A 12,246-nucleotide genomic window follows, 5' to 3' on the forward strand; every position below is an offset into this window, starting at 1 on the left:
TAAAAGATGCTTATGGTACACCGTTAACCGAAAAAGCCAACTTCACAATATCAATATGAACTCACAATTATATTCCATTATCAAGTAAAATGTCCAACTACCATTATATCACTATATCTATATACTATAAAACTGTAAGTTCTCTCATGTTTCAATTGGTTTAATTTGTTTTTCGTCAACACAAGCCCAAAATCACACCAGCAGCGGTTCTTTACAGCTAATCACAGTCGTCAGAAATTACATTGAATGTCCACCAACCATGTTGTAGTCGCCTGCCGACTGGTATAACTCGTAGTTCTCAGGTGCTTCTATTTTTCCAGTAAGATAGTCGCTACCTGCAAAAATTAATACAACTATCTTGATTATCAAGTTCTTCGATAAAGAAAGGCTCGTGTATGAAGATATAGTAACCCTTTGCCGAATATACAAATTAAAACTGGAAAGGTAATTTTCACTACACCCAAGTTCAATTACTACAGTCCATACACTATAGTCTAATTAAATTCAAACACAATAAAATGAGATTCATCAAAATGGTTTCTAGACATGCACGAATATGCAAAGTGTAGCATATAGGGATCTTTAAACAGGGACAATACTTAAATCAAGTTCCTTATATACTTACAATTCAAATGATGACACAAGAATATTCTTTCCAATAACGAATAATTTCCATTCAATATGTATTGTAGAATTTTAAATAAATATGCACGTGTCATTATTTAATTGGAGAAGTAACGAACTTGATCTAAACTTTGCCCTATAAATAAATAATTATATAAGGAAAAAAATCTCAAATGCAGGAAAGTAAATAACTTATGAGAGATAACTATTTTGCTGAATTGGAGGAAATAAACATCGGAACACGTGTCACAAAAGTTTACATGAGAAGACACCCAAGGCAGGGAGCACCAAATCAGAATTGAAGAGAGGGACTAACTAACTGCCTCGGGCAGTGTCAGCAAACTAGGGCGTGTGGTGTGAATGAGAGAGGATATAAGCATGGGTAAGAGGTATGGTTGGAGGAGGGGAATGGAGACTTGGGACCTTGTGAAAGAGCTAGTCCTCTTGAATGCCAAGAGTGATTTTTTAAATTTTCTTCTCCATAATAACACTGCTATATACTTATGTCCTACTCCTATATCACCTTGATAAAAGGCCTAATACTAAACAGTATAGCACATTTAATCTCTCTTTTATATTGATTTTTTGGTACCTATCAACTGGTATCAGTGCTCTCAATCTTGATAGCTTGAATGGTCATTAAAAAGGCTGCGATCCAATCTAGAGTCAAGCATTTGAAACGAAAAGAGTGCAAGCGTACCAATCAGAGTTGGGAAATATCAAGCAATTGTTGCTGTGGAGAGATCAAAATTGTTCTCAAGGACGATTGGAATGCTGATGATTCCCTTCAAGATATGCTGATGAAGAGAGTTATTGAAGAAGACTGCAAGTTGCAATTGTGAACCAGGTGGAAGGAGGGAAGTACACTACCGCTTTGCAACACCAGCAGAAAGAAGCTGAAAATTTCTATTCTCAATGGTGAAGATGCCTATGAGTGGATTGGGCAAATGGAAGGTATTTCAAGTTGAATGTGGTGAGATAGAACGAATTATGAAAAAGATGTTTAATGCTAGAATCATCGGGTGCTAAAGTAGTAAAGGAGGATGGGGAATAGAGGTTTGTGTAGACTTCCGGGCCCTAAACAAGCTGGCCATACATGATAAGTTTCCAATTCCCATCATAGATGAGTAGTTATATGAGTTGGGGACTGTTATAATTTTTTCTAAATAGGATTTGAAGTTAGAGTGCCACCAAATTCGCATGAGAAAATATGATGACCCCATAACAACTTTTAGAATTGACTTTTGGTTTAACCAATGCCCCTGCTCCCTTCCAAGCTTTCACAAACTGGAATCTCAAACCTTATTTCAGGAAGTTTGCATTGTTTCTTTTTAATAACATTCTGATTTACAGCAAAGATGAAAGTAACAAGCTATAAGTTAACAGAAATAAATCTTCTTTTAACCATAACAGGCTGGAATACTTGGGCACATCATCTCTTAACAGGGGGTTTCAGCAGATCCTAATAAGGTTATAGATATGTTAGATTGGCCCACCCTGCAGATGTGAAGAGGCTTAGGGGGTTCCTTGAGTTGACAGGTTATTATAGAAAATGTGAGAAACTATGGGAAGATAGCTTTTCTTTACCAATTTTATGGTACCTATCAACTCATTTCCAACTTATAACATTAGAGAACACTAACCTTCCCATTACTTAACTAATACAGAGACAAGCATATGAAGAAAGCACAAGAAGTTACATACTTGAGTTTGATAGCAGCCCATCAAAAACAGGCACATCAAAACTTCTCGTGGATGTTAAACTGCCATCAGACGTGAACACAGAATCCGGGTTGTTGGACTCTGGATTCATGTACTGCAAATTATTAGTGTTCTGGAAGCCCAAATTATCAGCAGGACCCGCAGAAACGCTAGATGGGGACTGAAACTCGTCCGGCTTTGTCTTCTTATCTTTAGAATCAACCTCAGTCTCCACTTCTGATTCACCATTAACACTAGGCCCCACACTCTGCTGCTTTCTTTTGGAGCGAGCCCGCCTGTTTTGAAACCAATTGTACACATTAGTCTCAGAAATCTGGCCATGCTGGCTGAGCTCAGCAGCAATCTCCTTGATCTTTTCCTTGCTGGGAGTTCCAGTCCCCTGCTCAAACATCCGCTCCAAAATCTGAAGCTGCATAGCCGTAGGTGTCCACCTCTGCCTCGAAGCTATTTTGTGCCCACTAGACCCCAACAATGGATCACAATACACATTTCCCATCCTAATCCCTGACAATGAAAACACCAATTAATCATCATTATTATCACACATAAATAGTATATGTGTAAAGAATTTTACATTGTTAATTATCATCCTAAAAGTCACAACAGACAATAATACGATGACTTCTAATTGACAGATACTCCTATAAAAAAAAAAAATTACACTAATAATGCATAAAATCAATTAATTGATTTCTTTTTTTATAAATAATCATATTATTGATTCCAAGTATTTCCGTGGAAGAACCTGACTAAAATGTCTCTTCCCTCTCATTCATGTTCTTTGTATCTACAAGATTCAAACCGACACATTCTTGAGAGAATCAAATTATTATTCAATTACAATAACAATAATTATCTCATCAGTCATATCAGACAATAAAACGATGACTTCTAATTAAATAGATATTAAAAAAATACACTAATAACACATTATAATTAATTAATTGATTTTTTGAATAATTATATTATTAATTTGAAGTATCACCGACTCGTCAACCGCTAATTTTCGGTGCCACAAACAATTTGTAGGTAAATTATTTCCTATTTAGATAACGATGCCTCTTTCAAATTCAATTCAATAAACAAGTGCTGGTTATGAGAACCTAAATTGGATTCCTTCAATTAATTAGCACATACGTTATACTTCTATATACATCGTATAATTTAGCAGCGCAGTAGGAGAAACACTTTAGGCAGTTCACTAAAATAAATTAAAGTAATTAAACGCTACGTCTGATTTAATATTAGTTTACAGAAACGGTTAGGGAAAGAATATTAAGACACGGAATACAACGAACATAACTAACTAATTAACGGCATGGAAACCTGCGAGATCTTGGCGCGCGGAGATGGTTTTGTGCATCTCGATGAGGTTCTCGCAGATGGTTGCGTAGACGGCAATTTGCTTGCGCAGAGTCTCGAGTTGTTCGTCGGTCATGACTTTGACGTAGGTGAGTTTGTTCGGCTGCCAACGCTGATTCGGCCACTCCATCACGTTCACCATTCTGCGATTTTTAGTTAGTTCGGTTATTTAATTAATCGAGAAGTGGAAACCCTAATGATGAAAGTAGGAGAACGAGAAGCAGAGGTAATTAAGAAGAGTGGAGAGAGAAAGGCAGTATTAAGTAGTATCTGACATTGATGGAGCAGAGAGCGATGCGTTGCTGTCAGACTCAGAGCCTCGGTGGCTGCCACGACTCGAAGCTGTGTCGGCGGCGTACGATGCGGGGAAGAGTATAAGAAGAAACAGAGTGAGGATAGGGTTTGTCTTATTCCGCTATTCTCAGGGGTATTATTGTCATAAGCGAAATGCGTGACCCTCGCTGGCTTTTCCATTTTGGTCAAGTGAACATTCCAGAGTTCTTTTCGAATCAAGATAATATTTAAAGATTCATTTTTCGTTGAAATTTTCCTAAAATTTAGTTTTTACGCTTTGTTACCGTAATAAACTTACATCCTTAATTAATTGTTACATAATACCCTCACAACACCGGAATAATTATGTATGGTGATTTATCATCGGATAATTATTGAGTAATAATATACTATATTTATTTATTTTCGTAGTTAAAAATCAAACTTTTAAATTTTTAAAATTATAGGATTTTAAGTTTTAGATCATTAAACCCTATTATTTATTTCTATAAAAGCGGTTTATTTAAAAGAAAAATAATGTAAAGTTGGCAAATTTTTAAAACTAACAAACTTTTTTGGGAAGTTATAGGATTAATGATGAATTGAAAAGTAAGTTGAAAGATTAATACATCAATAAATGATTTTTTTTTTTTTTGTCTTAAATAGCTACATATGTTTTTTTATATATTATAGAATAGCTTCATTTTTCTTTTGACAAGAGCCACATATGTTAAAGAACATAAAAAAGAAGTTTTTAATTCCTTATGATTTTAATTTCGATTTTTTTTTATGTTTTTCATCTATTTTTTTAATTTCAGAACTTTGTACTATTCTGCGTTGTCTTTTAAATTTCATTTACTTTTTAAATATATTATTTTCGAAGTCACTAACATTAACATTTTTGCGCAATTATATTTTATGTCATTTATATTTCCAACATTTTATTATTTGATTTCATTTTACTTTCTCATACATTTTACAAACTTTGTTATTTGCCTTCACTACAAAATTTACATTTATAATATTTTTAGCAAAGTCTTGCTTTCAACATCTTTTACAAGTTTTTTTGTGAAAAAATCTGTTGTATTACATTTAGGATGCTTTCAATAATTTTATAATTTGGTTGGAATTAGTTCATTTGATTAAAGATTGTTTCAATGTTTTTCTTACAAATTTTCTACTTGTTAAAACTAACTGAATAAGAATGGCTGTAGGATTTTCTCTGCGAAAATTGAATTCAACACCACCTGTACAAATTAGAAATTAGAGTCTTGATCACATTTGAATTAAGATTTTAACTTAATTTCGTACTCTCAAGTTAAAAAAGTTTGAATAAAAAAAGTTATAATTAATATTTGATTTTAAGTCCCACGAGTATGAAGTATATTTGTTGTTTTTGAATCATTTTGAAAAAGTCATGTACTTGAGGGTTAAATAAACAAAATATTATAAATTAAGATTTTATTTTAAGTCCCACAAACATAAAGTATATTTGTTACTTGAAAAGTCATATATTTGAGGATTAAGACACTTCTATTTAAAAAAAAAAAAATCAGCATTAACAATAATATAAAAAAAATCCATGCATAAAGATAATACAAAATAGACTTCCTAGTGGTACAAGATTCAAAATCTTTCAAATCTTTAAAATAAATTATTGGTTTTAAATTTAAATGAAAAATAAATGTGATGGAAAGAATATATTTAATAAAGGTGCTCATAAGATTTTTGAAAAAAAAATTAATTATCAATGATTTTTATAGGTGTTTTTGTCTTTCATGTGTATGTTTAGATAGCTCTAATATGAAGCTTGTAGTATATCTCTTGGTTCTCAAAGTTACAATATTAGACAACTTGATATTCAATGATTTTGAATATCATGTATGAATAATCATAAATCTCTCAATTTTTCATTAAATTGATATTTTAACACAAAGTTATAAGTTTCATGTCGCATAGAATGAATTGAATAAGGTCTTACCAATATACAGTAGAGTTAATCATTTGAATGAATTTTAATGCATAAATTCTTGTTTATAAATAGTTTTTAGTCTATTTTTCGGATTAAAAAAAAGGTCTTTTTATATGAAAAAAGACAATATAAATTGTAACATTTAATTTTATTAGAATAAATCTTAATTTCCTTATTTTAAAATAATGAACAATTGCTTGAAAATGATAATGAGTTTTTTTTACTTAAAGAGAAGTCATTGTTAATAAATTGGTAAGATAATAGCTTACTCACTGATGTGTTATACATATAAATACAAAATTAATTACTGTTGAAAAGTCAAAATTGGTAGCAAGAGAAAGCAAAATCAAATTTGGAGACAGCCACCAAAATCAAATTGAATTTGGCAACAGAAATCAAAATTGGAGGCATCAAAATGTGGAGCGTTCACACTACAATCTTTCCTTATAAATAGCAAGTCCCTCCATTCATTTTGAAGGTTGATCCCAACAAAAAGCAAAAACATTTAGAGAGTTAATAGAAAAATTGAGAGAGAAACCCTTAATTCTTGGGTATAGTTGGGTTGTGGGTTGTGAGGGGTTATGAGTATTTGGAGAGAGATTGTGAGTATTTTGTAAACACCGCTTATATTTTCCTTTTCAATAAAATATTTGCAGCAGCTCGGAGACGTAGGCAGAGTTAGCCGAACTCCGTTATCAATTTTGTGTATGCTATTAGTCCACAGTTATTTTGTTCCATTTTCAAATCTCAGCGTGATTTTTTTTCCTAACAATTACTACCAATAATAACTAATTATAATTTATTTATTTATTAAGAGAAACACAGTATTTTTTCCTACTAATAAAGAATAAAGAATATAAAATATTTAGATCCTCAAAAATTGTCTTTACATTATAAATATAGTAATTTTAGTTTAATCTCTCAAGATTTCATTCTTTACCTTATGTTTCATTTTGATCTTAAAAAAAAATTACCACACATTAAAATATACACGTTTTAAAATAATTAATTTTGACTTAATCTTAAAGAAACTACAACACGTGTATTTGGAAGAAAACAAAAATGAGTAATAGAATTTTGCGTAAATTTTTTAAGAATTAATTATTTATACACTGCTAGTATAAATTTTTTTTTATACTAACAACCAATTATATCTTTTAATTATGTTATGTTACTATAAACACATTTATTTTTCACAATGATATGACACAATTAAAAAATATGATTGATTACCAGTGTAAAAAAATTTTACGTTAGCAATATATAGGTGATTAACTCATTTTTTAATCTATATACAACAAAACCAAATGTAACGAAAAAAGAAAAAATGAAACCAAATCCAAAATTTAGTTAAATTCATAATTATACGAGTCGAATTGATTACGTAAGTTGTGAAGGCTATGTAACTACGTAAGAACCCACATTTTGGTTTTAAAAAACTAATGGATACAAGTCGATAATCCAACAATAAGGAGAAGGTACTAGGTTGTGGTCGTGTTATGGATAATGGGGGAGTATCTTAGATCTCTAATGAAAAGAAAGAATGAGAAGCAGGACAATGAGATTGAGAATTAGAACCATAACAGCAAGACATTCACTTCACATTCACAATGACAAATACCACTACCCTCACCATGTTCATTCCAATGCCTTTGCATTTTCTCCAACCACCAACAACAATCCACAACATTGCAACCATCACCACTACTACCTTCACCTTCTTCGTTCATGCAAATACTCGAATCCTTTGCTTCAAATCCATGCCCGTTTACTTGTCTCAGGCCTCCAAGAATGCACCTTGGCACCCAATTCCATCACAAACTCATCTCTGATTCTGTGGAACTCATTGATTAGAGCCTATTCTAGACTCCATCTATTCCAGGAAGCAATAAAATTGTATCATAGAATGGTTGACATAGGGCTTGAACCTGACAAGTACACATTCACCTTTGTTTTGAAGGCTTGTACTGGTGCTTTGGACTTCCATGAGGGTGTTTCCATTCACCAAGATATAGCTTCCAGGAAGTTAGAATGGGATGTCTATATCGGGACTGGGCTTGTTGACATGTACTGCAAAATGAGTCACTTAGACAGTGCAAGAAAGGTGTTTGATAAAATGCCCTTGAAGGATGTTGCATCTTGGAATGCTATGATTTCGGGTTTATCTCAGAGCTCAAACCCTTGTGAAGCACTGGAAATATTTTGGAGGATGCAAATGGAGGGTGTGGAGCCTGATTCTGTGAGCATCTTGAACTTGGCTCCAGCTGTTTCTAGATTGGAGGATGTTGGTTCTTGCAAGTCTATTCATTGTTATGTGGTTAGGAGATGTATTTTTGGTGTAGTTTCTAATTCGTTGATTGACATGTACTCTAAATGCAATGAGGTAAAGTTGGCTCGTCAGATATTTGACCAGATGTGGGGTAAGGATGATGTCTCATGGGCAACAATGATGGCTGGATATGTACATCATAGTTGTTTCTTTGAGGTTCTTCAATTACTTGATGAAATGAAACAACATCATGTTAAGATGAATAAGGTATCTGTTGTAAATTCCCTTTTGGCGGCTGCAGAGATGAGAGATCTGGAGAAAGGGAAGGAAGTTCATGATTATGCTTTACAGCTAGGGATAATGTCAGATATCGTTGTAGCTACTCCTATTGTGAGCATGTATGCAAAATGTGGTGAGTTGAAGAAAGCCAGAGAGTTGTTTCTGAGTCTTGAAGGAAGGGATTTGATTTCTTGGTCTTCTGTTTTATTAGCTCTTGTCCAAGCTGGATATCCTGGAGAAGCTTTGTTTATGTCCCAAGAGATGCAACATGACGGTTTTGAACCAGATACAACGATTCTGACAAGTCTTGTTTCCGCATGTGCTCAAATTTCAAACACCAGATTGGGTAAGATTGTGCACTGCTATGCCATTAAAGCAGACATGGAGTCTTATATTTCAGTAGCAACAACGCTTGTCTCAATGTACACTAGATGTGAATTATTTATGAATGCTATGACGCTATTCAACAGAATGCACTATAAAGATGTTGTGGCATGGAATACTTTGATAAACGGCTTTACTAAATGTGGTGACCCACGTTTTGCCTTGGAAATGTTCCATAGATTACAATTAAGTGGGATTCAACCAGATAGTGGAACCATGGTGAGTTTGGTTTCAGCCTGTGCTCTTCTGGATGACCTAGATCTAGGAAGCTGCTTTCATGGAAATATTAAGAAGAGTGGTTTTGAAACTGACACGCATGTAAAAGTTGCTCTAATAGACATGTATGCCAAATGTGGGAGCCTATGCTCAGCTGAAAGCTTGTTTCACTTGACCAAGCATGTAAAGAATGAGGTACCTTGGAATGCGATGATTGCAGGGTACCTGTATAACAGATGTGCCGATGAAGCTATTTTCACTTTTAACCAGATGAAATTAGAAAGTGTAAGGCCCAATTTAGTCACATTTGTGACCATCCTTCCAGCTGTATCATGTTTGTCAATATTAAGAGAGGCCATGGCTTTTCATGCCTGCATAATCCGAATGGGATTTATATCTAGTACCCTTGTCGGAAACAGTCTTATAGATATGTATGCCAAGTGTGGGCAACTCAGTTATTCTGAGAAATGCTTTCATGAGATAAAAAATAAAGGCACAATCTCATGGAATGCAATGCTCTCAGGTTATGCAATGCATGGCCAAGGTGAACTTGCCCTCGCTCTTTTTTCACTTATGCAAGAGACTCATGTCGATGTTGATTCAGTTTCCTACCTCAGCGTATTATCTGCCTGCAGACATGCTGGTTTAATTCAAGAAGGAAGGGACATTTTCCAGTCAATGAATGAAAAGCACAAACTTGAACCCAACATGGAACACTATGCCTGCATGGTTGATCTTTTAGGCCGTGCCGGTTTATTTGATGAAGTTTTGAGTTTAATTAATAAAATGGCAACGGAACCTGATGCTCAAGTCTGGGGTGCCCTCCTGGGTGCATGTAAAATGCATTCCAATGTGAAATTAGGAGAGGTTACCCTCCATCACCTCCTCAAACTTGAACCAAGAAACGCGGCTCATTATGTAGTTTTGTCAGATATATATGCTCAATGTGGTAGGTGGATCGATGCTAGGAGGACAAGATCAAATATGAATGAACATGGGTTGAAGAAAAATCCCGGATATAGTTGGGTTGGAGCTCATAAACAAGGCCCATCCCTTTCTGCCAAGTGACAAATCCCAACCACTATTGATCAATAATCAACCTACTTGCACATAGAAAAAAAACTTGTTATAACATGTTTGACAAAAAGAAAAAAATATGAGCAACTTACTTTTTTCCTGCAAGGAGTTTTACATGGAAAAATATAGACTTAATTATATTTTTTATCATTCATATTTTATATTATTGCAAAATTTTCCACCAATTTTTCAAAATTTCACACATTTTATATCTTTTTAATTAATTATTTAATATCTTCAGTTGTCACAAAAATAAATAATGAGAACTATAAAAGTTGCTGGTATTCTAATAATTTCATATATACAACAAAAACACTATTCAACTAATCAACTTAATACTTTGGGTTTGCACTGTGAAAATAATAAATACAAAAAAAGAGTGCAGAATGTTGGTAAAAATAATTCAAAGTTCAAACATTTGTGTGTTGTTGTTGCTGCATCTCCAGGCCAAAAACGCCATCACCTTTAATGACATACTCACAAGAAGAATGCGGCAAATGAGGGGCAAACACAATACTCATTCTCCTCGTCTTCACAGGCTCATTTTCATCCCTCGACAAAAACACCCTCGAGTTCACGCAATGGGCCCAAGCCAGGCCCAACGCGGGGCAAACCCTCCGGCCCGACGAATAAAGCCCATTTCCCAAATTCCCAACCCTAACTTCCCCCTCGCCGATGAAATCCACCACCTGGTTCGTCACCACCACCGCCAGACCAAATCCCCGCGCCAGCCGCCGCAACCCGCCGGAGATTCGAAAAAACAGCGACGACCTCCGGCGGAGGTCGGAGCCGGTGTTATCGAAGTCGGAGCGGAAGAGAGCGGCGATGGAGTCGATGACGATTATCCGGACGGGGCGCCAGCGCGAGCGGGAGTGAAGGAGGAAGGCCTCGATGGTGGGAATCGCGTGGAGCAATTCCTCGGCGGAGTGGACGGCGCGTACGAAGACGCGGTCGCAGGGGTCGGGGCAGGGGAGGGTGGGGTTGGAGGCGCGGAAGGCGCGTGAGAGGTGGCGGAGGCGGCGGAGGGGGAAGGGGAACTCGGTGTGGATGAAGATGGCGGAGGCGGAGAGGCCGCCGCGGGAGGGGGGGAGCTGGGCGGAGAGGGCGAGTTGGAGGCAGAGTTGCGTTTTGCCGCAACCGCTTTCGCCGACGAACTCGGTGACGGAGTCGCAGGGGACACCACCGGCGAGGAAGCGATCGAGTGCGGGACAGCCCATGGTGCACTTCTGGCTTCTCATTATTATTTCGCTCGCCACTCTCTCTGATTTGAATTCCAGCGCGCGCTTTCTTTGAGACTCTTTTCCACTATAAATAGGTGTTCGCAATCGAGTACTTTATTTTAGTATTATTATATATCATGATTAACGCATGTTTCTCAAACTGGGTCCATAGCTCAGTGGTAGAGCATTTGACTGCAGATCAAGAGGTCACCGGTTCGAACCCGGTTGGGCCCTTGAGTTTTAGATGTTTTTGTTATTATTTCAAATTTTCATTTTATTTGTAACCGAAAATTGTAACCCTTGGTAAAAAGACACAAATTAGAACCTTCTCTCTTACATTACCAAATTATTGGAATTAGAGCAGAGTATGGAAAAGAAGTCATAAAATTTATTGTTCTTACCGGAAATCTGCTGTAGAGTTGATCCGCCAGGTAAGATCGGTGAGCCTCCTTCACTAGTACGCTGGTGCTCCAAGATGGGGGTGGTACCTGTAAAAGAGACTCTGATGCTAAAGTTAGGTTTGTATGAGTGTGAGTCTCGTATAAATAATGCACGTACCTGGGTGTGAATTATGGTTTTTCTAGGCCTTGGGCCCGAGATCAGTTATGACCTAATTGGATAGCGGACCTCGTCTTGGCCGAGGTCGCCCAGCGCGTATCCAAGGTCGTCTTGCGCTGTGATGTCGAGCTCGAGCTCGGTAAGACGGTACGGATAGTACACTAGCCCCCCGAGCTCCGAAGACCGTAGGTCGAGGAGTTGAGACCGAGCTCGTCAAGGGGCCGTGACCTTTCGTGTACGCCTGCCTTGTGATTGCAGCGCGGTGACAAGATTGTATTTTTAGCTGTTTG

At 36.2% G+C, this 12,246-nt stretch overlaps 3 protein-coding genes and 1 non-coding gene across 4 annotated transcripts; 2 read left to right on the forward strand and 2 right to left on the reverse strand.

Annotated features, from left to right (window-relative positions):
* Positions 1-50: 50 nt before the first annotated feature.
* On the reverse strand, positions 51-4,142 carry LOC109812406 (WUSCHEL-related homeobox 13). The gene is made up of 4 exons (XM_020376356.3): positions 3,984-4,142; positions 3,673-3,851; positions 2,329-2,850; positions 51-335 (listed from the first exon to the last, which is right to left on the reverse strand). The coding sequence occupies exons 2-4, from the start codon at positions 3,848-3,850 to the stop codon at positions 238-240; spliced, it is 798 nt and encodes a 265-aa protein (XP_020231945.1). The 5' UTR covers position 3,851; positions 3,984-4,142; the 3' UTR covers positions 51-237.
* A 2,277-nt stretch (positions 4,143-6,419) lies between these two features.
* On the forward strand, positions 6,420-10,363 carry LOC109812421 (Pentatricopeptide repeat (PPR) superfamily protein). The gene has a single exon (XM_020376381.3). It carries the CDS (start codon positions 7,497-7,499, stop codon positions 10,167-10,169), a length of 2,673 nt encoding a protein of 890 aa, XP_020231970.1. The 5' UTR covers positions 6,420-7,496; the 3' UTR covers positions 10,170-10,363.
* Positions 10,364-10,435: 72 nt separating this feature from the next.
* On the reverse strand, positions 10,436-11,473 carry XRCC3 (homolog of X-ray repair cross complementing 3 (XRCC3)). The gene has a single exon (XM_020376398.3). It carries the CDS (start codon positions 11,414-11,416, stop codon positions 10,589-10,591), a length of 828 nt encoding a protein of 275 aa, XP_020231987.1. The 5' UTR covers positions 11,417-11,473; the 3' UTR covers positions 10,436-10,588.
* An 87-nt stretch (positions 11,474-11,560) lies between these two features.
* TRNAC-GCA (transfer RNA cysteine (anticodon GCA)) lies at positions 11,561-11,632 on the forward strand. Its single transcript has one exon. It is a non-coding gene; the product is annotated as a tRNA-Cys (tRNA).
* The last annotated feature ends 614 nt before the right edge of the window (positions 11,633-12,246 follow it).

Source organism: Cajanus cajan, chromosome 4, assembly GCF_000230855.2.
Source record: "Cajanus cajan strain Asha chromosome 4, NIPB_CcT2T_4, whole genome shotgun sequence".
NCBI classification, from domain to species: Eukaryota; Viridiplantae; Streptophyta; class Magnoliopsida; order Fabales; family Fabaceae; genus Cajanus; species Cajanus cajan.